Below are 25,103 nucleotides of genomic sequence, written 5' to 3'. Positions count from 1 at the left end.
GTCTTAGATGTCAGTTTTCCTTGTGCACAGAAGCTGCTTTTACACATGCATCAAGCCTGGAAATGTTCTAGAAGTCTTCTAGAGTGGTGGCATGTGAGAACGCAAATGTCTTTCTGCAGAGATTTTTCCTCATACCTGCAGCATAAAATCTCCAGATCATCAGCAGAGAGACAATGTATGAACTAGGGCTGCAACTAATGACTATTCGGATGGTCGATTAGTCACTGACTATTAAAACGACTAGTCGTCAATCGGATTATGTACATAATAATTATTAAATGGATCTTATTTCACTTTCAGGTTTGAAATCTTGCATAAGGTTGTTATGTAAGTCCGACGTTCCTCCTCTTTAAATGTTCGAGCGTTGCAGACGTACTTCCGTGTAGGGCTGGGCGATATATCGAGATTTTCAAATATATCGAGTCTTTATCAGAAGCAATATAGAAGGAGGGAATATCGTTTATATCGAGATTGTTTTGAGTTAAAAGCATCTTTTCTTTTGCATTTTGCACAACTGTATTTTTGTTATGGTCTCTGAAAAGTATTTTTAATTTTTTTTTGTTTTAGGAGTATTTAATTTAATATAAAGGTACTTTAATATCGGCCAGCTGTTTTAATGCACATGTGCTGCTGATCCTTAATAAATATATATTTAGCACAGAAGGCTGTAAATTAGAACAGTCTGTTTGGTTACTTGACATAAAAATATATATTGAGATATATATCGTATATTGAGATTCAGGTAGAAAATATCGAGGTACTTGCGTGGTACACAAGGTCCGCTTTACAAATCTCACATGGATTTAATTTATTCTGTAAGTTTAACGTGAAGTTATTTCAGACTTTTGACGTCCTCTGCCTCCGTTCTAGTCGCTGGTCAGCCGCCATATTTTTCCCCTGGCGAACTTTATTGCGCATGAGCAACTCTCAGCAGAGATAGAGAAGAAGACGATGTCTCACTCTGTGTGTGTGTGAGTATATATATATCTATATATGTATAGATATATATATATATATATATATATATATATATGTATTTATATTTATTTATTTATTTATTTATTTTTGCCGACAATAGTTGACGGGTAAATTAGCTCTTTTTATTGTAGACAATGTAGTATGAACTCTTTCCCCACAGCTGATATAATGATGCAGTTCTTGTACCAACACAATAAGGAGCCCTATCTTGCTGCTGATAAAAAAAACCCTGCACCACCTCCTTCACATTTCCATTCAGAAGAACGCGTCTCTAGCAGAAAGTTTCCTGCTGTCATGTGTATGTAATACCAGAAACTTTTGAAAAAGAATGGACCAAACTGTCTGAAATCTCTGGTTAATGAGTGAAAATGTCTTACATGTAATAAGGAAAAATGTTATTTACACTGTAATTTTGTTAATATCGTCTATGATTTACAATTCTTATACAATTATTTTGTCAGAAATTTTTCAATAATTTACCAGAAGGTATTTAATGACACAGAATCGCTTTATTTTTTAAAGTTGTGTGCAGGAAGGCTAGAAATTTCCTTCTGTTACATCACCTTGTACAATTCATCTGTAGGAATAAAGATAGAAACAAATATCTTTAACCATGATGTAAATGTTAGATCCCCTCTGAGTAACAGTTTATAACAACAGAAAGAAACGAGAAGACGTACTTGTTGCGTAGCCAGAGGTGGTTGTGGCTGGTGACGTCAAAGAGGCTGAGCCAACCGATGCCATCCAAGATTTCTTTGCCCATGCCTGCTTCAGCTGCTCTGCACAGCGAGCCGGGCCTCTGTCACCCTCATGACCCCTGCAGACCTGCAATCCAAAGAGGAACGGAGTCGGGGGGGGGGTTAGTGCTGTGGTGCTTGGAGCATGCCGGGTCAAAGGTCACGCAGCGCTGTCATAGAGTTTACATGGACTGTCAGGAGTCAGAAAGTCAGCAACTCTGACATATTTTTGTGTCGGAAGGCAGAGTGAAAAAACATTAAGTGTGGCGAGTGTTTATTTCTGGGCCTATGCGTGCCTTTGCACCATAAATAATGGATGAGCACGGAGATTGGGAGTGCAGTTGAGGCAACAGGAGAAGGCACCCCTGCCAACCTCATAAAAACCAAGCATTAGGCATTCAGAAAGCAACGGGGTAAGATAACATTTCTCAGCTCAAAATCCTCTGCGATTTGGTGGCACATGAATTCAGTTTAGGAATAAATTTCTGTTTTCAAGCAAATTCCTCCTGATCTTATCAAATCTAAAAACCTCTATGTAAGGAAAATTTGACAATAGCACGTAGTTTATCAGTCAGGTGAGGCTACAACAAGCTAAATTAATCTTAGCTGTTTAATCATTCAGCCAACAAAATGTTAAAGAAAAGAAGCCATTATAATTTCCTTTAACCCAAAAGTTGTCTCACCGGCTGCTTAGCCGATACAAAACGACCATCTGATTGATTAATAAGTCCGGCCCTTCATTAGATCCCCCGATGTTGTACATTTTCTGCCAGCTGACATATCTCCAGGCTGTTTCACCATCTCCCAGTATTCCCCAACCCTTTGCGCCTCTACAGATCTCCATCACAGCATGGTCCCCATACAATCCTCCTGCAATCCCACCCTCCCCCTAAACTTCCCTATCGCCATCTAATGACACGTCTGGCTAAAGCCAGCGCCGCAGACAGACCTGATGACGGTTTGGAAAGACGTGTTGTGAACAGAAGTGAATTAAAACATATAAAAATATTATTTTAAAAAATGAATTTTTGATGTTTGCAGGCTCCTGTGGGTCTTCTTTCTAAATGCAGCCACCATTTCTGAGGTGAGGCAGGAGTCTCTTTTTGCTGCTGCCTCTCGAGTGCATGTGACAGGTCTGGAAGGTAAAAATGTGAAACCTACTCTGTGTTTCGGTGCTGATCCTGCAGCCGTCACACGAGCAGAGTGTGAAAGTTGCTGTGACTGTGGGAGCTCCGGGCTTGATGGCTGCAAAACTTCACGCCAAGTCTATGTATGCTTGTGTAGAGTAAATCATGCTTATCCTTTTCATTCTTTAAAGAAGAAAAAGGTTTTGACACAGACAGCAAAGCATCCCCATTTGACAACAGATGAACAGCTTTTCACAAGCTCTCATACTGCTAGAAACATGCACGCACACACACAAACATACAATCTCACGCAGAGGTGAACTTGTAGAGATGAGATGCTCCACCTGCCGGTGCACCGTCTAGCATTGTGCCGTAGCTGACAGGGAGTGGTTCATTGCTATTAAAATCACCGCAGAGCGCAGCAACCTTAAAGAGGTTCCCTCGGGCATTTTTCAGTGTCACACGGCCATTTTTGCCGCGGCTGACGGCTCGTTCGCACAGACGCATCGAACACTGCCCATTAGCACACAATGCAAATTCCTGAATCCATTAAAATCTATTCATGCTCGATCAAAGGGATCTGAAACAAAGCCTGAAATGAAATAATCAACTATAAAATCTGATTAATTTAAAGACAAACAGCTATACTACAAAACCACTCAGTAACTGAGCATAAATATTCTCCTCACATATATTTCTGATGGAAATTAATACTTGTAAAAGTAGCTGTAACCATCTGAGCTGAGCTAAAACATCAGGCTCTTAACAGGCTACTCTCATGGACTAATGTCAAATTTCTCAATCGCCATAAAGAGATGGCAAACACATAAACACACAAAAACCAGCACTCTTCAATATACCCATTACACAAGCTGGCCCTTCCCTCCCACACCTCTGCCCCGTTCTGCTCAGCTATGCGTGCATCAGCGCTCTTGTCTGGGCTATAACCAGCTCAAGCAGAGGTGAAGGACCCTCAGTTCTCTCCTACCTGCTACTCTGCCCTCGGCTCTATTCTGGGCAGAGAATGAAGAGATAAGTGGAAGCAGGGACAGAAAAGAAGCCATCATCTTTGTGAGCTTTTGTGTAATCTCAAATAAGTCAGAAAGTGCAGCATATTTCTGCAAGAAGTCACGGATTATGGCACTGAAAAAACAATCCCATTTTTACTGCAGCTAATGAGCTTCGGCAAGTGTCACATGAAAAGGACAATGCCAGGAGCGGAGCCAAACAGCTGGGATATTGCATGCAGGGACATAGCATACTAAACAGAGCCCTATTCACTGGATCACTGTGAGACAAAAGCTGTCTGTTACAAAGGTAAAACGGCATGTCTGCTTAATTAAAACCACAGGAGATGCAGCAAAAAGCAGCCACTGATCCTAAATTAGAGGCCAACTTCCAAACAAAACAAACAAAATAAGATTTTGGAACAAGTCGGCTTCTGCAGATTGCATGACGTGCAGCTTGACTAACGAAATCAGGCATCAAATAAACAGTCAATTAAGTTAATAATGCTGGTTTACGTTCATGGCGCTGCCATAAAAATTGATTTCAGTGTTTGCTTAACACCGAGTAACTAATCTCCCATTTTCTAACCATTTCTGCTAATTGTAAAGCAAAGAGCACTGAGTGGGGAGCTGCATAATTGGACCACAGGACGATTAGGGTAAAGTCTATGAAATTATATCTCTTTCAGACACTGCTTGGCTCAATGTCAGGCTGACTGATGCAGTGTTAATACAAAAAACTGCTTGTAATAGCTCAGACTGAATTAGCAGGAAAAAAATCATAAACAGACACAAATGAGCCCCTAATTGCGCTGCTCTCTTTGCCTTCAGCTTGCATAAGGCAGAGCGGCACAGCGGAGGTGCAGCCAGCCAGCCTTAATAAATTAAATCTACAACAGAGCATGTAGGTAATCCATTACCTATCCCAGAAGAGAGCTTCCAGAAAATATCAGTCTAGGCAATTACAGTAAAACAATAACCACACAAAAAATAAATAAATAAAAAAAAAACTGACATGCAACTTTGGCTGTTTTTATATCTGTGGAGACCTAAGAGAGAGGAATAACTAAAAAGTCATTAAAAGTCCATTTACAGGGAACACCTGCAGAACAAACACGGGAACCAGAACACAGATGAGCTTGGCAGAGTGAAGCCTCTTATTGGCTCATCTGGGTTAATTATCCTTGTAATGAAAAGCGCAAACAAATGCTGGCGAACTAGCAAGGGGATTTTAAAAGCTCAGCAAATTCCCTGTTACACCTGGTTGAACTAACCAAAGAAAACAGCACAAAACCGGCTCACTAACCGAGTATAAAACAACAACACAATACAGAAAACATAACTAGTCATTATCTATATACATATACATACATAAATATAAGTGAGAGCATGTTGGAAGAAAAATATTAAAAAAAAAATATTTAAAAACTACACAAAATCTTAATCAGAAATGAATTTTTAAAAAGCTAAATGGATATCAGCTCACTATCAGAGTAGCTGCAGGACATACCTGCATGCCCGGCAGCTCTGCCCTCCATCCCCTCTGCTGTGAGAGCGTTTAGTTTCCATCGTACAGGAGGCACTATTTGCTGGAGAGGAGGCTGGAGTCGACTCCCAGCTCGCTCCTCGGCAGCTGCCTGCTGCCTCCTGTACTCCTGCCTCAACTGAGTGAGAGTGGAAGATGGGGAGAGGAGAGAGTAAAGGGAGAGGGTGAGGGGAGTGGGTGTCACAAAGAGAGAGAGCGAGCGAGCGAGCAGGATGGAGGGAGGGGAAGAGCGCTGTGCGAGCACAAGTCTACCTGCCACAACCCATCAAGCCAACCAGCCTTGGAGACAGCGCCAAATCAACAGCTGGCCTCTGTGTGATGTCAGAGCGTCAGCAGCCAGTCGCTGCTGCTGAGGCCGGACGGTGCTACAGAGAGCCGACTGAACCAAAGTCACTGGCTAAATGGGGCTCTTCATTAGCTACTCTGCTTTAGGATGGAGGCGGGGTATGAAGTGGGGGTGAAGGAGGAGAGGGCAGCCAGGGACATGGGATGGATTGAAGGAGACTGAGAGAAAGAAGAGGAAAAAATGAGATGGTAGGAGGTAAAGCGGTTAGAAAGACAAGCAAAGAAAAGAGCACAGAGGGGGCAAAAAGAAATCGAAGGAGAAAGAGAGGCGACGAACAGGGAGGAGGACAGGAGCGACACGTCTGTGGCCAGATAGGTACTCGAAGACCAGGTGGAGAGTCGATGGGGAGGCGCTGGCTGCTGTGCAGCCGAGCTGTTCACTGGGCTATCTTCCCATTGAAGTCAGCACCCCTGCTTCTCACACAAGCAAATCCCACAACCTGAAACACCACCTATTACTGAAACACAACTATGAAATCTGCAAATCCTTGACTAACCTTTTCTATTTTATCTAAATATAATCTCACAACGTCTGTGGATTTAATAGAAAGTCATCACAGAATCATCAAGCCTCTATTCAGCTTAATTTTATGAAAGATTTCTTTGTCTTTTGCAGATTATTACATATCAGAAAGATTTAAGACAGAAAACGCTTTAATCATCGTGTAATGGACTAGTCAAAGACACAGCAAATCGCAAACAGGCCCAAGTCTAGACTGCCATAATGTGATTGTTTTTGTCCTTTCAGTCACTCAGACTTTAACAGCAAACACAGTGGGAGGAAAAGTTCCTGCTGTCACTTAGCAACCAACACCAGGCTGCGACAAAAGATCCGATCCGATCCGGCCTCATAATTGTACCATTCGTTATGCCAGGTCTCTGTAGAATTTATTTTTGTGCTTTCTTAATCCCATGAAAAGGTCACTGATTGAACAAACAATTTATAGATGGGTAGATGAATTATTTAATGGTCCAAATATTAGAAGAATGAGAAATTTCCACCCTGCCGCCAGGGAAGGCGATGAATAATTTAGTCATCAGGCCACATCTTTGGTAAAAAGCTATTACACAGCAACCTCAACCTCGATATGTGATAATGTCATCAGCTCTAAATACACCCTAACCTGCGTAATGAATGGTCAACAGAGAGGCCGCTGGGAGAAACTGTTGGTGCAAATAGTTATTAGCACATATTTTAAGCTCTGGAAAGGCGTGCAACAACACAGACAAACACAAAAGAGGCATCTGAGCTGTAATTTGGGATGCTTTAATGTCACTAGCGCTCGCTAATGTACTCACCTAACAGTAAACATGGTAAATATAGCTCTATCACATGGCCATAAGAAATTATAAGATATAGGAGTAATTCTCCCTGATAAAGGTGCTACTTATTGGGAAAACTGTGGAAAGGAAAAATATACCTATGATGAACTTTACAGAGCATTTACACATCATCTCCAGCATCCACCCACCAGGCTCCGCTGGTACCCTAATGAAAATGATACCATCATGTTTAGCCTCATTGGTGGCAACTCGCAGGCTCACACTGCCACCTCTATCAATTTCAACAAAGTCAATGAGGCAATCATTATCTGGGCTGGTGCATCTCTATTATAAATGTTATGGCTTATTTATTAGGCATGCATGAATTTGGGTTATTGGATTTATGATTTATGGCCTTTGACGGGGATAAATCTGGTTCAAGTCAGCTTTTCCTGTCCACTTTCAAAATTATATCAGCAATGAGACTATGCTGATTTATGCTAATGATAACTAGATTAGAAATAGTATTACAACAATTTTAGAAATATTACGTGAAAAATATTACTTTATTTTTAAAGCCGAATACAACTCTAAGACTCTCTGTTCCCATCTGCTTTACTGTCTTGCTTTAATAACTTGGTACTTTTAGGTAAAAACTGCGTAACAACAGTTCGTGTGTTTTTTGTGCTTCCTTCGACTAGAATGAAATACATATACAAACAAAATAAGAAAACACTATCAATGTAATGCCACACATAAAAGTTGGAATATCAACCAACATTTATCAATCTTCAGTCACTTGAAGCTTAAGCGGTCGCCTATCAATTACAAATCCGTCATACCAGCCTCCCTTAGAAAATATGACAATTTGATGTTTTATTTATATTGACAGGCCTACAAACCCCAGACGATAAATAATACTCTTATTTGTAAATACATATATAAAAAACTACAATTCAGCGTATAAAGGATTTTCCCACGCAACACAGAAATCCAATTAAAGCTCAATTCATTAACGGAACGGTTAACATTAGCACACCGACCCATGCGGCAAATAGGGAGAAACACAGTCAGGGCCAGGCCTAAAAGTTATCGAATTTATCTGTATTATTCTCCACCTTGATGTGTGGTTTTCCTGACTAACGCCGAATTGACATGTGACTGTTAAGGATTTCCATCCGTTTTTTGTTGCGAGGTGTTTGCTTTTACCGAAACGCAAGGGGACATAATGACATACATTTGACGTTGGGTCGTGTCGGGGCTAAGCTAGCGACTGGCAGTGGTTTGCTAACGCCTGAAAACGACCAAACACCGGCGCCCTGAGCTGTCACAAACCGGCAAAGAGAGATGTTTCCGGATAACTAGCTCGTCTTACCTGACTAAAACTATCCTGTTAATGTTATTTGCCTCAAACCAGTAAATGTTGGGTAGGAAAACTGCAGATATCCAACGTTGCCTTACCGCTTTGGTTTACAATCGGTGAACGGCCGTTCCTACAGAGTGCGAAGTTACCACTGTTTGCAGAGTGAAGGAGACACAGCGGCCAGCAGACTGCTTGTGCGTCAGATACTCACGCTTTAGACGCAGGGTGTTGAAAATATGTCACGTCTCGTCCTAAGAGAATCTTTTTTTCGCGGCATGACAACATGTACGCACACAATCGTTATCACAATAGCGTCACTTGTTTCACATCTCTCCAAATAATTATGTATTTTTGAAAAATATTTTTAGATCATTTCTGGTTTAAATGGCGAACACAAAGTGTAATGTGGTTGTGGTGAAACCTGGGCGAAACTTAATAACGGGTGCCCGGTGATATAAACCGAGTGTACCTCAAAGATACCGCGAAACTATTCTCGTGCCCCAGCTAGTCTGCTGTTTAATTCGCTGGACTGAAGCTTTTCATTCAGCTGATTTACCGGGTAGGCAAAACTTACATTAGATAAAAACTGATTACCTTGGTCTCTTCTTATCTAGCTTCGTTAACACTACTTTTTTACGTGATAAATTAGCTTCTCGACCACTACAACGTGGCAGCGCTGCGGTTGACTTCTACTTGGGCGTTAGAAAACTATTACACTTGCATGCACAACATGAATGTAGGATATAATTACAGAAAATAGAATATTTATCTTGACTTAATTGTTCTTTCCTTTGAATATTTTAAAGGTGTCCCATTAGTTTATGTACTCGGTGGAAGTTTTCAAAAATAATAGATTTGAAGGGTTTTTATTCTTGTAAGTCTTCTTCACTTCCGTTTTTTTTTTTACATCCGTGCTAGCTTAGCATAGTTTAGCTAGTGATGCAAAGTCAAAGATTCGGGTGTTTTGGTTCCCAAATCGTTCATTAAGTATCTCTCTAAGCTTATAGTTTACACTGATTTAGCATTAATGATTACTTTATATATCGGTAAACATTTTTTTTGTTTAGTGTTTAAATTAAAGCCCTATTAATAAGCATTTTTTTAGTTAAAAATGCAGTTACTATTTAATATTTTAATCAAACCTTTTAAATGAGCAACTGAATACAGAACCATAAAAAAAATCAAAGACCAAAGTCTTAATGAAAAATATTTAGATTTTTTTTTTAGACAGAAATTGTAATGTAATGTTAATAGTTTTTTCTGATACATTTGGATTTAAAATCCAGCTCCCCACTCTGTGTCGTCTTAGAGTATACCCCCATTCCTCCTTTCACATAATGGTGTGATCCTAGTCTTTCCTTGCTTGTGACTGGATACACATGTGCCTTTTTTATAAAAATAGCTTTCTGAATATTCGGCTCTCACCTGCAAGAGTTAGCACTTCTTGTTCACTACAAAGAATTAGCTCTTGGAGCCGTTTCATTGGTGAGCAACATATTACTAACATCAACTCATGAGTTGTACCTCATGTTCAATGGGTATTTGGTTTTTAACATTCAATAAATTGGCATTTTATTATGATAAATGCAATATAAAGGGTGCAAAAAGATGGTATAACAATGAAGTAATGCATAGAAACCCCAAAAATATGACACAAAACAAGTCAGAGATGAAAATTGACCAGACTGGGACATCCCAAGCGTGACACAAAAGTGACGTGAGTGAGATGCAAATAATCACCTAGAGATGCAAAAATGGGCAACATGAAACAATATTGGAGTGTTCAGAAATGTTCAAACTGGATAAAAAAAACAAACAAAAACATAAAATGATGCAAAATGACACAAAATTATACCAAATATTTATATGTACATGTAGACAGAAATAAATCTGGTAATAAATCTAGTAAACATGTGACTACAATTCAACATTGTTAATTAAAAAATCACCATATTCTTAAGGCGGATTTATACTAGCGCAGGGGTGGCCAACGTCGGTCCTCGAGAGCCACAATCCTGCAGGTTTTCCAAATTTCCCTGCTCCAGCACACCTGACTCAAATTAAATGGATCCAACAACCTATAAGGATCTGCACAATGACTCATTAGTTTAAGTCAGGTGTGTTGGAGCAGGGAAATTTGGAAAACCTATAGGATTGTGGTTCTCGAGGACCGACGCTGGCCACCCCTGTACTAGCGTATCGTCTGCCTCACCGCCATAGGCGCTGCTAAGCTCTGCGGTGCCCCCATGTGCACCTCTTCCAGACTTGATGAGAGGCTGATCAAGTTATTTCTTTGTTTTTTCCACAACTGGTCTCCATTGTTGTTTTAAAACAGAAAATACGTACCGTTACTGAAGTGAACCATCAAAAGAAGTTTACCGGCGGATACCTCGTCTGCGGGCACCTTCGGATTAGGAAGAGAAACTGCAACATGACACCAAACACCAAAATAGTTCCCCCTACGCTCAAGTGCGTAACCAACTGCACGCAGGCGCCATGCGGGTATAAATCCGCCTTTAGTGGTTATCCATGCGATGGACTGCCTAGATTCCATGCTCCATGGGGGCTGCAGGTTGCCCTTTAGGGGCTTTAAGGCCATCTTTTTCTAGTTCTGATCCATTAAATACAACTTATTCCTTATATTTTACACTCCTACACAGGCTAATACAGTTACCATGTTGTCCTCCAGGTTTAATCAGCATTAATAAAGTTATTTCATGTTTTCCTGTAGGTGCTCCTGATAGTTGTCTGCTTTGTTTTGCTTACAGAAGTCGAGGATGTTTTCTCTCAATCTTTTTTTTTTTTTTTAACAGCTGTAGTCACAGGTTGTCAGTTTTTTTTTCTGCTGGACTTTTGATTTCAGAGTTGTTGCTGTTGTTTTCTATCTTTTCTCTTTTTCTTTTCTTCATGTTCTCTTTTTTCCACTTGTACAAAATTAAATCCAAATCTTCCTTACGGTATATATTTCAAACAAATGTCAATGCTATTTCAGGGTAAACCTTGCCTACTATTACCTTTTTGTTTTAAACATATATTTTTATATTTTCCAGCTTGAATTCAATCTTACTGAGTGAGAAACCTGATCAGGACTTACTGGTGGAAATGGGAGACGATGTCCAGCAGACTTCTTGCTGTGATACAAGATGGTCGCAGCAACTGTCTGGACTTCCTCACAAGCTCCTACAGCGCCTGATGCCTTTCCAAAGGGAAGGAGTGGAGTTCGCTTTGTCGAAGGACGGACGGTGAGCAGTGCTGCCACTTGGATACTATAGTAGCATCATCTTTTATACTGGAACTTCAAATCTCTGTTTTCCAACTCATGATGGTGATGCTCAACCTTTGCAAAATTTCATATGGCCATCCACAGAGAATCTGCAGTGTAACACATTCTACACTGCAGCCTCATTGTGTGGTTTCATCTAATATAACTGTTTTGTGTAGATAAGTTGCTTAATGAAGCCTTAAAGTACAGCAGTTCCACTTCACTTATATAATGAAACCAAAATGGCAATTTCCCACTTTTATGGTTGCAGAGAAGGCAAATGTAGAGTCAAAACTGAACACAAATATACAACATTCAGAATCTACATTGTCACAGAGAGTCCAGCTTACGTCTATGAAACCAGTTACCAGTCCATGTGAAGTTTCATAGTTGACCTTAAGTGTCCGTTTGGCTGTCTTCAGCATTAACTGTAGGAACAGACTGAGACTTGACAATTTCTTCCTTCCTCACCGAGCAGTCGATGGCACCCGAGTTGTGGGAAGGTCAGTGCAGGGGGAGCCAATCTGTGATGCGGAGCAGCCATATTGATTCAGAAACACTGGGAGGCAGTGCTTTCTTGCACGGCTGGGTCAGGAGTCAATTGGTTCTCGCTGCATCGTGTGGACAACCTCCACGGTCAATTGGCATCGGTGTGACAGTAAGAGTAGAGAAGGGAGGGTTACCAGCCAAAAGAGTCTTAGCAGAAGATGCTTGAGAGCAGTGGTTCCCAACCTGGGGGACCTCCAAGGGGGTTCCCTGACGAGCACAGGGGGTCCCTGAGGCTTTGAACATTCAGAGCCATTGTGATTAATGTCCATGCATTGTCCCCATTTTAAGATAAATAAGTAAGGCTCTGTGTTGTTAATTTAATTTTGGCTTTATTGAAGGACGGGACTCAGCCAGAAGACAGTATTCATGGTGAGAATCTCACTAATGAAAGTGTAAAATCAAGCATGGTTTCAGCACGCGTTGGGGCAGGGAGTCCATGGCTCTTTAGTACCTGCATGAAGGGGGTCCCAAAGAAAAATAGGTTGGGAACCTCTGCTCTAGAGGGAGGGAGTGTGATGTAATAGATATTTATGAAATCTTTTAGGTTTATGTTAGTTACACCATATATTTATTATGAGTGTGTGTTTAGTTGTGGTTAGGATGTAAATATGTGCCTGTTCAGTTAATTATATACACGTCCAACCTTGAAGCAGATGGGTTACAGCAGCAGAAAATCCCACCGGGAGCCTCCTGTCAGCTAAGAACAGGAAACTGAGGCTACAATTCACACACACTCACCAACACTGGACAACAGAAGACAGAAAAAATGCTGTCTGGTCTGATGAGTTTCCATTTCAGCTCCACTTTCAGATGGTAGAGTCAGAATTTGGTGCAAACATCATGAAGGAATAGATCCATCCTGCCTTGGATCAACTCTTCAGGCTGCTGGTGTAATGGTGGGGGGAGATTTTCTTGGCCCACTTTGGGCCCCTTAGTACCAACGTGGCCTGGTTTAACCAGCACAGCCTACCTGAGTATTGTTGCTGACCATGTCCATCCCTTTATGACCACAGTGGAGCATCTTCTGATGCTACTTCCAGCAGGATAATGCACCATGTCACAAAGCTCAGATCATCTCCACCTGCTTTCTAGAACATGACGATGAGTTCACTGGACTCCAACGGCCTCCACAGCCACCAGATCTCAGTCCAGTAGAGCAGCTTTGGGATGTGGTGGAACGGGAGATTCTCATCATGGATGTGCAGCAACTGTGTGATGCTGTCATATCAACATGGAGAAAACCTCTGAGGAAGGTTTTCTACACCTTGTTGAATCTATCACACCAAGAATTAAGTCAGTTCTGGAGGAAAAAGGGGTTCAACCCGGTACTAGCAAGGTGGATCTAATAAAGTGGCCAGTGACTGTATAGGGGTGCTTAACTTCAGTAAATTCAGAATACACCAAACCTGCTGGGATGTGATAATTTTATAATAGATAAATATGGATGCCAAGGCTATATAGGACGTAAGGGTATTGGATGAATCAGACAACTTCCTTTAATTCCCTTTGTACCTTTTCACTAAGACAAAAAGTAGCAAGTAAAGGTTGTAATATTCTTTTAAACAGTAGCTGCCCGTCTGGGATAGTTCATGTTACTATCTCACTAGAAAGTAAAAGTGGTTCAAAAGATGTAATCAACTCTGAGGCTAGAAAAAAAACTTGACTGGTTTCTATTCGTAGTCCAAGTTGTACTGAACAGTTATGTTGTAACTGGTTTTGGTTGCATACAGGTTAAAATAAACAAAAAAAAGTCTCAGCCTAGATATCTGTTATTTAAATATCCATCTATTATTGGTTCCATCTATTATTCTCTCATCGAGATAATACCAAATTCTGAGTTTTGATATGGCACAAGTAATAACTTTATGTGTTAAAAAATAACTGGTTAATTCCACAGATTGATCTCTTTCCCTTAACAAGTTCATTTTGACAGCCCCTTATAAAAAGTACTGGTATTGACGATACTAGCCCACTAGTTTTTTATCAGATCGATACCAAATCTTGCAGCATTTCACACCCCTTATTGGTACGTCCCGAGTCAGATCCACCTCTTGTTTCTGCACAGATCAAATATTTCTTTTACAAATATAGTAGTTTCTTGCCACAGAACTACTACTTACTAACTAAACTAGTTGGCTTTCTTCCACTTTCACTTTATATCAGCTGGTTATATTGATCCAGAAGATCAGCTGGAAACAGTGTTAAGAGCTGATGGTTCTATCTGATATCAGTTATTTATTAGGCCTTTCACAGAACTTTTGAATGCTTAGTGTTCTTCTCCCTACAGATCCACATCCACAGCTTAAAGCAGCAGAGAAATAAATAATTTTTTAGATACTGCTTTAATTCATAGCCAAGCTACTTTTGCAGTAATAAGTCTAAAGAATGGCAAACTGGGTCAAAGAGCTTCATTTGACCATAGAGACAGAAATAAAGGTTGATTAAAAGCTAATGTGATATTGACAGAAATCTCTTGTGATAAAAGGAAATGGAATTAAAGCCGACGATGAACAGAATCTCTTAGTAGAAAAGAATGTCCTTCTGAACAGAGCGCAATTCAATGCAGCTGTAACTGGTTGGATTTTTAGGAAAGGAAGCAACATTTCTAGAAAATACAGGATACAACCCACTTAAAATAGACCTACAGTAGACCTGACAGGCTGACAGGGAAAAATAAATGGCCTATCGTTATGAAAGAAGTCCTGAAATATGCTGAACATCATAGGCTGATGTTGGATATCTACCTGTGTGGGAGGATCCGTGGGAAGATGTTCCTTCAAATCAAACCGTTATAGTGTCTTTCCACATCTAGAGCATCAAGAGTACCGAACCAAAACATGAAATGTTGCGATTCAAACACTTATGGAGCGAGGTGTATCGGCCTGTGTGGGAAGGCGAGTGGATTTTATGGAGGGACGTTGGGGGGACGATGTGTAAAAGTTGTGGAACACTGACAATAAAAACCTGTGAGATGTGGCGGATTCAGTTGTTTAGACAGTTGAACGGAAGTTTTCCATTTTTCTGCACTGTTCTCTGAGCTGGCTCACTCACATGATGGGAAAGATCAAGATCCTGGTCTTTCTAATAAAGACTGTTAAACCGGGTAAGGCATGGTAACGCTGCAAGACGTGTTTACTGATGTAATAGAGGCTCAATAATGTGTATTTGCTCCACATTTAGTGTTAAAATAAGTATCACTTTTAATAAATAGTCTGAGATTTGGCGTGTGGGCTGATTTAATTGGCTATGATTAGACTATAAAATGTCTTTTTTTCCTTCTATGACTACTTGACCAGAGATATCATGATTATAGATTTTCTTGTTAAGATTATTTTCAAAGAAATAATCAAAATTTTACAATTATGACATGTTAATTAGTTTACCAACACTATAAATATGTAAAATCACATCAACACTCCTTTAAGAGGGTCTTTAACCTTTATTAATTTCTATCTGTTGATGCGAAGATAACAAATTAATATAGAAACAAAGTAAAGTAAACTCCATCTTAATCTCCTCTGATGTTTAAAGAATAAATATATCCTAGATATTAACTGTGGATTTCTGTCTCCAAAACAGAGCAAATCCCCACAGATTACCATGTTAAAAAGACCAACTTCACAGTAGAAATAAACATGTTTAAAGCCTGGTACAAAAATCCATTTTAGGATTAATAAGTCAAGTTTTTCTTCATGACAACTGTAAGGTGGGTGAATTTTTTTCTAACTCATCCGTTTAGATGTTTTTTTTTTTTTAATCTTGAACTTCAGCATTATTAGGGGCGTGTCCTTTTGACTGACAGGGATCCAATATCAGTGGCAAGAAGGGAGAGTGCAGCACAACCGCGGTTTTTAGCCGGCTAACAGCGTGCCTTAGCTTTAGCCCACCTACCTCCGTTAGCTGGTTAGCTACCGTTAGCTTCGGGTTAGCTCGGTTAGCGCTTAGCTACAGGTAGCTCAGAGTTTGATGGGTGTCAATCATCCACCCCCACCTTCACAGCCCCCCTCTCAGGAGTTAAATATGTTTGGGAAAAAATATGTTTTCTTCAGGGTCAAGGACGACCTTTTACCTTGTTGTATTTGTTAGAAACTCATAAACTGTCACACAATAATTTGACGTGCCAGATGTTGAGCTCTCCATTTTCCCATTCAATCCTAAACTGGGGGTTGATTTTAGGTGTGATGACAATCAACAAAAACAGTTTCTATTTACTGATTGGTTCAACCAATCAGAAGCCTTTAAATCTGGCTTTTAAATGCAGTTAGATTCGTTTAATTGGCATTCTGGATTAAATGAGTTGCGGTATTTATTTGCTCTGACTCCAACCAGCTTTGATGGTGTAACCAGACCTCAGTGCTGTGCTCATGCACACTTGATAACATTAGATAGTTAGGGCTTAAAAAATCTGTTTGACATCATTAAGTCTGTTTGGAAAAAGTAACTGGGAAAAGTTGAAGTTACATCTCAATCAAACTGCAGCTGACCTTTAATGACCTTTCTTCCTCAGCAAACATGCACTTGGATGTTTCAGTAAAGTGTTTAGAAAGACAAAATGGTGAAAATAAAAGTTCGAAAAGTGCTAATTTTGAATGATTAGCGTGGGTTAAACTCCTGGAACAATGAATTATATATTCATTTCTGTGCAGCTCAGTTTAGACTCCTCTTTATATGTGTGTTAGAGGTAATGTACAGAGAGACAACGACACTGGATCATCCATCAGTTTGAGTAAGAAACCATTCTTTCCAATTTACTAAGGTATAATTGTGTAGATAAAGGAAGTGCATTCTGTTAAACAGCATGAGGTCTTGCTTGCCATTAGCCAGACATATCCTTACTATGCAACTTTTTATTGTTTAGACTGCAGCAGGACATAAAGGACGAGGTTTATATAGATGCAGCGTGTGGAAACTACACATCAGAAATAAATATCATATCCTGCTGGGACTATTTCATCTGTTAGAGAGAATAATCATTGTTGACTCATATCATAACTGAAAAAAATATGTTTGCTTAAACATCTTAGGAAACCTGGCTTTTCCAAGTATATGCATCATCAATTTGAAGCACTCTAGTACATTTAAACCACCAAACACAGTTAGGACAACGAACAATTAAAAGACCAGAAAAAAATATGTAAACACAAATGATGTCTCCCCGTGTCCACCCGACAGCATGAACGCAAACAAACAATTCCTCTACTGAAAGCTCACTTCTCACAGATTCCAAACCTGTAAGTTTCATCTCGTCATGACCAAGATTCACCGAACCAGAGGCAAAAGAAGGCCGGATTTATCCTTCACGTTTGTATAACATAGCCATAAAATGCCTTCCTTTGCTGTCTTGCCTTCAACTTAATAAAAAAATAAAAAAAATTAATGGTGTTAATTAAGTAATTAATAAAGAATGTACATACGTGTGCATTTCTACGTGTGTGTAGTAATCCTGATTCATCAAACATGCAGCACATTGTGCAAACAAAAAGAGAAAATCATGGGAGTTAAAACTCACCACCGTTCAGCACGTGTGAAGAATGAACCCTGTCTCAGCAGGCCATGGTTACATGCATGAAAACTGTCAATGATGGCAGCTAAAGTGGTATTAAAGTGAACAAATGAGGTCTTTTCCGACTCTAGAGCCATTAATCCCAAATAGGAGGCTTCAGTTGGTATCTTACAAACCAAAGCCCGGTATCAAGGACATTTTTTCCTTATTTTGTTTACAGTTTATGCTTAGATTTCTCTACAAAGCACAACGTGCACTGTGCCTTTTTTTTTAGCTACCACTTAATCTTTGAATCAAATGAAGTGTCCTTCAAGCTGAACAAACAACCTTAGTGTGTCTACTTCTTGTTAGAGGAGAACATGAGTCATCTACACACTGAAACACGGAAAAGTCTCAGAATAATGACAATAACCAAGAAAATTGCAATAGGTTTATCTTTAAATTTAGTTTCGTATCAACATATTTATCATTATTCATAAAGCCTTCATTCAGTCAATGACTGGTGCAAAGAAAAGGCTCAAGGATGGTTTTTGTAAACATTTATCTAGATATCTGCTGACTACTCGGTAACCACAGCCCTTTGCTAAGAGCAGAAGATGATTGTAGGTCCAGGTCAGTAAAAGAGAAGACTGAAGTCCAATGAGCCCTAAAAGCATCAAAGTCTCTGCAGTGCACTTTGTGTCTCTGGTGCCGTGTCATAAGACTTATCTCTTTAAAACGACACAGAGAGCATAAGAGGATTCGCCTGCAGGCAGATTTTCCTTTGTAAAAACATTCAGTGACGTGTATGAGGCCCAACAATTACTCACTTGGAAATAGAACAGCTACCCTAATCTGGGATTCTGGCTGGAACTAAATCTATTGTTAGTTAAGGCCATGTTGTTTATATCATTACTCTGTGATTACTGTCGGCTCAAAATTTGGCTCGACTTTGTATAGTAACAATAAAGAAACAGTGAACTAAATATGCTGAGAAAGTGTGAGATTTCAACGCTGTTAGAGACAATGGAAGGTTTCAGGACGCTGGTACAGTAGGGGCAATGTGGCAGGTTGTAAAGTAGAACCTGTTTATCCAAACTTGGACAATAGAAGATGGAAAAGCGTTGCCTGGTCTGATGAGTCTCCATTTCTGCTGCCACATGGTGAAAAAACACAAAAGCATGGAACCATCCTACTTCTATCAAGCTGCATTTCAGCTCCACTTTCAGATGGTAGAGTCAGAATTTGGTGGAAACATCATGAAGGAATAGATCCATCTTGTCTTATATCAACCCCTCAGACTGCTGCTGGTGTAATGGTGTTGGGGATATTTTCTTGGCCCACTTTGGGCCCCTTAGTCCCAACGTGGCCTGGTTTAACCACCAGCCTAGAGCAGCTTTGGGATGTGGTGGAATGGAAGATTCTCATCATGGATGCAGCCGACAAACCTGCAGCAACTGTGTGATGCTGTCATGTCAATATGGAGAAAACCTCTGAGGAAGGTTTCCGGCTTCTTGTTGAATCTATAGCATCAAGAATTAAGGCAGTTCTGAAGGACAAAGGGGTCCAACCTGAAGGTGGATCTGATCAAGTGACCCGTGACTGTGTTTGTTTAAAAACTCTGAACCATGAATGGGTGTTTTATGACTGAATTATTCAATTATTGAGGAAACAAAAAGATTTATTAATAAAGTTTATTAAAATCCTACTTCAGTTTTGCCCCGATTGTTCATGATCAGAAATGTTTTTTTTTATTTTAATTTTGAAGCATGAAACCCGTCTAAATAAAAAATAAAAACTTTTATGGAATTGAGGTTTCTTCCAGGTTCTCTCAAAAGGTACACAGTGTTCCTTTAAGTCTTTTCCATCTTTTCAAAACAACCACAACCATTAACTTTATCACCTGCTACATACCTACATTAATTTTTTTACTATTATTACCGTGTTATAATGTAATTATTACCACATCTTATGCTTATTTACTTAGTTCAAATATGATTAATAACCTAATAGGTCATGCTAAAGTGGAATAATATGAAAAATGCATAAAAAAGGTAAAATCACTGGAGCAAATGCTTCCTTAAAGTTAGAATAAAAGCTTCTGCAGTGGAATAAAATGGAGCAGAGGTCTTTAAAAAGTCTAAAACTAAAAAACAAAAATCTCCACAAGCAAAAGTTGAGAATTGTCCCATTTAACTTATTTCTCCCTTAAAATCCAAAGACTATTTCCACTGTAGAGGATTTCATTTTAATGTTAAGTGCAAATCCCATCGTGGCACTCCGGATTACCCTTGCAGCCTACATCTCACACCGAACATGACTGGACAGACACAGGTCCTCCCAGCACAATGCCCTGCAGAGGTCAAAGCCAGCATATCATGGCAGCCAGCTGGGACGGCAGTGGAGCCCATTTCCTGACACTTCCCAAAGTTGTGGGTTTCAGCGATAACGTTAGAAAGATGCTGCGACGGGGAGCGTGCCGTCGTCAGGCAACAGCACTGCAGCATGCTCACAGTCTCAAACCGTCAAGACGACACTCAGGTTATTTAAAGGAGGATGATTAATGTGTTGAGAAATGGCAAGCACCTGCCCTAGCTGCACTCCCTCCCGGGGTTGTGTGTGGGCTTGTGTGTGGGTGGGTGTATGTGCAAGCACACATACATATGCATTCAGTTTTACATGTGTTTGCATCTGTGCATGCACTTCCTTTTGTTAGAGTGTGTATGGGTCTGTTTTGTATTTTTGCATGTCTTTTGTCTGCACACACGTACCCGTCCGAGGTGTGTGTGTTTGTGGATTGCGCTGACTGGGCCAGTGTGCTGGCAATTAGAAAAACCACCAGTGGCAAGGTGCACATTAATCATGTTCCTCAGCTGAAAGAGAGAAATGGGGCGGAGAAGGGGGAGGAAGAGGAGGAGTAGTAGAAAGAATAATGAGAGGCTGTGGCTGAGGTATTCAGAGCTGCTCTGTTCGCTCTGACATGATGTTGGAAGCATTTATGAATAAGCAAGGTCATGACAATGGGCCCCGGCCCTCTGGACAGAAGGAGGCAGGGGTTGATCTCGCTGTATATTTTCCACGGGGATGACTTCAGCTCAGGACTGTGTCACACCTCCATTGTTCTTTACAGTGTTCAGGGAGAACTCGTTGGCTGTTTCTATGGCTGCTTAAACAGCCAAAGAAAGCTGAAGCTCCACAATGGATTTAGGCTCAGTTTCAGGCTAATTCTGGCCTCTGAAGAGGAGAGTTGCTTGTTAACATTTGGGGAATGTGATAATACTGATAATCTTGGCTCTAACTTATGCTCTGTGTTTGGAGATGTCTTTTCCTGTATAGCAGGGATCCTGAACCCTGACTCATTAATGGGTAATTAGCAGACCAAGTTTGTTAGACTGCAAGTCTAAGTCTAAATCAGGTGTGCTGCAGCAGGGAAACTTCTAAAACCTGCAGGACTCCGGCCCTCTAGGACCAGGATTGAGGATCCCTGCTGTACAGTACTGTATAGAAGTGTTAAGAAACCCATGATTTCTTCATAAATCAACATGGAAACAGGAAAGAGCTGTGCAGTGGTGTGGTCAGCAGTCTCCTGGGTCGAGTTTCAGCTGGAGCCTTGCTGTTCTCCCTGGGTTCTCCGGGTTCCTCTAACAGTTTATAAACAACCATATTATATATGGATGGTAATATAAGATTTTCAAATATATGGAGACTTTTTTTACATGAAAATATAGAATGAGGGAATATTGTTTCTATGGAGATGGCTTGTTTTAAGTTAAAAGTATCTTTTCTGTATTTATGTTATGGTCATTTTTCATTTATTTTGTTTTAAGAGCATTTAATTTAATATACACCTACATTAATTTCAACATGTGCTGCTGAGCCTTAATAAAAGTAAAAATAAAATTTAGCCCTCACGGCTATAAACTAGAACTGGCTCTTTGGTTACTTGAAAAAAAAATAAAAATTACATTAAGCTATATCGTAATTCAGGTAAAAAATATTTGGATATGAAATTTGGTTCAAATCGCCCAGCCCTATGATAACGCGAACATTAGTTTATTTAATATTACTGATTTGTTTGAAATGTCGTTTAATGCTGTGTTTACAAGTTGCAAATACGAGTAACCAGTAGGGGGCAGCGTAGGGACCAGTTTAACAGGACATAAGGTCAGAAGATAGTAAAAATGAAAATTCAAAGACAAGACACTGTTCTTGATTTAGCACAGGGGGTCCCTGAGGCTTTGAACATTAGAGCCATTGTGATTAATGTCCACAAATCATTCCTATTTTAGGTAATAAAAGTAAGGCTGTATGTTGTTCATTTAGCTTTGGCTTTTATCAAAGGACAGGACTCAACCAGAATACATAATTTCTGGTGAGAATCTCACTTTTGAAAGTCTAAAACAAAGCATGGTTTCAGCACAGGGTGGAGCAGGGGGTCCATGGCATTTTAGTACATGCATGAAGGGGGTCCCCGAGGAAAAAAGGTTGGGAACCACTGCTCTACGGTACCGTGCGGTGTCGTTTTTTCCTGCTGTCATATCAAAATTAACCAAGCACTAACCTCCTCTGTTGTCACCATGTTTGTGGTTTTGTTTACACCCTTGGTTTCTTGCTAAGTTGTCTGTTATGTGTCAACACAACACTTGTGCACCCCTTGAGTTAGGAGCTTTTTTTCTGCTTGATTGATTCACAGGTGAGAATTAAGTGGTTTAAGCAGCAGAAGACATTCATCTGAAAATGATCAGCATCTCTAAAAGTAAACTTCTGGCACAGACCTACAGCACATGACTAGTGACGGATTTGTAGTATCTCCAAAGTGTTTGTGTTTGTGTGCTAAAGGGTCTGAGATGCACAAGAGGCCTAAAACCCTTAAACCAGAGGACTGTTGTCTAATCTTTCTTAGGATGGTAACAGCTGCCTGCTCTATGAAACAGTTTCTCAGCTTGAGAAGCCATCTAATGCTCTTTCTCTGATTTCTTTCTTTTACAGCTGTATGATTGCCGATGAGGTAAGCACACACTGCACCAACTCAGGAAATCTATTTCCGAAATAAAAAAAAGAACCTAAGACTCTGCTGCATGCCTTCCAAATGAATTTGTCAGCCCTGCACTGCACTCCCCTGTGCTTAATCGGTTTTGACACAAGAATCATTCAGAGACCTTATTACTCCTGGGTCTCACATCAGCTCAGCCGTCATATGCAATTTGCAGCAGAGTCGCCGTGCGATTGACTTGTTTTTCTCCCCCTTTGCTATGTGTTGATTTTGGGCTGCCCAGATGGGTCTTGGGAAGACGGTGCAGGCCATCGCGGTGGCATATGCTTACAGGCAAGAGTGGCCTCTCCTGGTGGTGGTGCCCTCGTCTCTAAAATATCCCTGGATTGAGGAGCTGGAGAAGTGGATCCCTGAGCTGCAGCCTGGAGACATCAATCTGGTGGAGAACAAAAGCCACACCACGTAAGTCATCACTTCCTACCCTTCCTACACAGAGCTATTAGGGCTGTCTTAATCAGTCTTAAATGATAATATTGATTAAACTGATCATTTAATTCCTAAAATGTTGAGGTGTATGATAAAATGTAAATAAATCTGCTAACTCGTATTTTATTCCCAACAGAACATGAACAAATCAGATGATGAAACTGAGACATTTTACCATTTCATGGAAAATATGAGCTGATTGTGAATCTCTGTAAAAAGTTTGAACAGGAGCAACTAATGGCTGAAAAAGTTATTGGTTCAAATCTAAACAACTAGACGAATGTTTGACAACTAATTAGTTTATTCAGGAACAGATCAGTAACATGACTGGGTATAAAAGGAGCATTTCAAAGAGGTAGAGGCTCTCTGATGGAAAGATGGACAGAGGTTCACCAATCTGAGACAGACTGGGTCTAAACATTGTGGAACAATTTCAGAAAAATGCTCCTCAGCATAGAATTGTGAAGACTTTTAAGATCCCACCATCTACAGTGTAAAGGCCCATTTATGTTCGACTATGACGACGATACGCAGACTGGCGGACAGTTTCGTCCGTCTCCTGCGTCGGTTACTTGAGTAATTTGGTCCGTTCTCAGGGAGCTTAGCTATCCGTTGCTTGACGCAGAAGACAGAGCAATACCACCGGATATCGTGGGGGCAGTGTTGAGCTAACACACAACCATCAAAAGGAACAAACCAGAGAAGAAGTGGAGGAACAGGAAGAAGAGGAGGCTAAACCGCAAATAAAAAGCACCCAAAGAAGAAGACACAGACAAAGAAGAAGTTGAGAGAAACTGTTCCTTCTTCCTGGTATCTTCTTCTTCTTTTGGTGTTTTTGGGTGGTTGTAAACAACTTTATAGCGGTGCACTACCGCCACCAACTGGGGTTAAAATGCTGAAGTGATCTCTGAACTCGGCACTGCCCACTTGTGGATGAACTGATTTATTACCCATGGAAACGTAAAAGACGCTGGGAAGTGTGAGGGTGGCGACGTATGACGAAACTGTCCGTCTTCTGTGTTGAGCATAAATGGGCCTTTAAATATCATAAAAATATTCCGAGAATCAGAAGGAATCTCTGTGTGCAGGCGACAAAACTGGATGCTGGTGATCTTCTGCATTAAAAGCAGACATGATTCTCTACTGTAAACCACTGCATGGACTCAGGAAGACTTCCAGAAACCACTGTCTGTGAACACAGTTCACCCTAAAATCCACAAATGCAGGTTAAAGCTCCATCATGCAAAGAAGAAGCCAGATGTGAATAAGATCCAGAAACAGCGCCGTCTTCTCTGGACCAAAGCTCATTTAAAATGGTCTGAGACAAAGTGGAAACCTGGATGAAAATGAACTAGTTTCTGGAAAGCATGGATGGCGTGTCCTGCAGACTAAAGAGGAGAGGGAGCATCCAGCTTGTTATCAGTGGACAGGTGAAAAGCTGCATCTCTGATGGGATGGGGCTGCATTAGTGCCTATGGCGTGGGCAGCTTCCACATCTGTGAAGCTCCATCAATGCTGGAAAGTACATGGAGGTTTTAGAGCAACATCTGCTCCCATCCAGACAACGTCTCTTTCAGGGAAGGCCTTGCAGGTTTCAGCAAGACGATGCTGAACCACATCCTGCATCCATCACAGCAGCATGGCTTCACAGGAGAAGAGTCCGGCTGCTGAACTGGCCTGCCTGCAGTCCAGACCTTTCACCAGTACACAACATCTGGAGCATCACGGAAGCAGAAATCCAGCAACCAAGGTCCAGGACTGTAGAGCAGCTAGAATCCTGCATCAGACCAGAATGGGACAACAGCTTCCCCACGGCCCGTAATGGGCAAAGTGGTACAGATACTGAATGAATGAATGATAAAATGTCTCAGTTTCAACATCTGACATGTTTACAGGTGAGTGTCCTGACATCATCAATTAAGAAATGATAAAAACTTGGTTATTTTACAGGATTTCAGACAACAT

The 25,103-nt window shown here is 40.5% G+C and overlaps 2 protein-coding genes across 10 annotated transcripts in view; one reads left to right on the top strand and one right to left on the bottom strand.

Moving 5' to 3' along the window:
* Positions 1 to 8,559, bottom strand: part of LOC121635386 (R3H domain-containing protein 1) — a 57,744-nt gene extending 49,185 nt beyond the window's left edge. For 7 of the 8 annotated variants that reach the window (XR_006009450.1, XM_041978488.1, XM_041978490.1 and 4 more), the window contains exons 1-2: positions 5,360 to 5,513; positions 1,659 to 1,803 (exon numbers count right to left, since the gene is read on the bottom strand). The gene's annotated coding sequence lies outside the window, so the exon portion shown is untranslated. Of the gene's footprint in view, positions 1 to 1,658; positions 1,804 to 5,359; positions 5,514 to 8,464 lie in introns of those variants that run through there. The other variant, XM_041978489.1, reaches the window with a different exon arrangement.
* A 279-nt stretch (positions 8,560 to 8,838) lies between these two features.
* Positions 8,839 to 25,103, top strand: part of zranb3 (zinc finger, RAN-binding domain containing 3) — a 119,693-nt gene continuing 103,428 nt past the window's right edge. For both annotated transcript variants that reach the window (XM_041978486.1, XM_041978487.1), the window contains exons 1-4: positions 8,839 to 8,925; positions 11,417 to 11,608; positions 22,649 to 22,667; positions 22,936 to 23,114. In XM_041978486.1, the coding sequence (XP_041834420.1) occupies positions 11,469 to 11,608; positions 22,649 to 22,667; positions 22,936 to 23,114 (338 nt within the window). In that variant the 5' untranslated portion in view covers positions 8,839 to 8,925; positions 11,417 to 11,468. The remainder of the gene's footprint in view (positions 8,926 to 11,416; positions 11,609 to 22,648; positions 22,668 to 22,935; positions 23,115 to 25,103) is intronic.

The sequence above is a fragment of the Melanotaenia boesemani genome, chromosome 24 (genome assembly GCF_017639745.1).
Source record: "Melanotaenia boesemani isolate fMelBoe1 chromosome 24, fMelBoe1.pri, whole genome shotgun sequence".
Classification (NCBI taxonomy): domain Eukaryota; kingdom Metazoa; phylum Chordata; class Actinopteri; order Atheriniformes; family Melanotaeniidae; genus Melanotaenia; species Melanotaenia boesemani.
The sequence above is the reverse complement of the archived record's forward strand: the minus strand, read 5'-3'. Positions and strand labels throughout refer to the sequence as shown.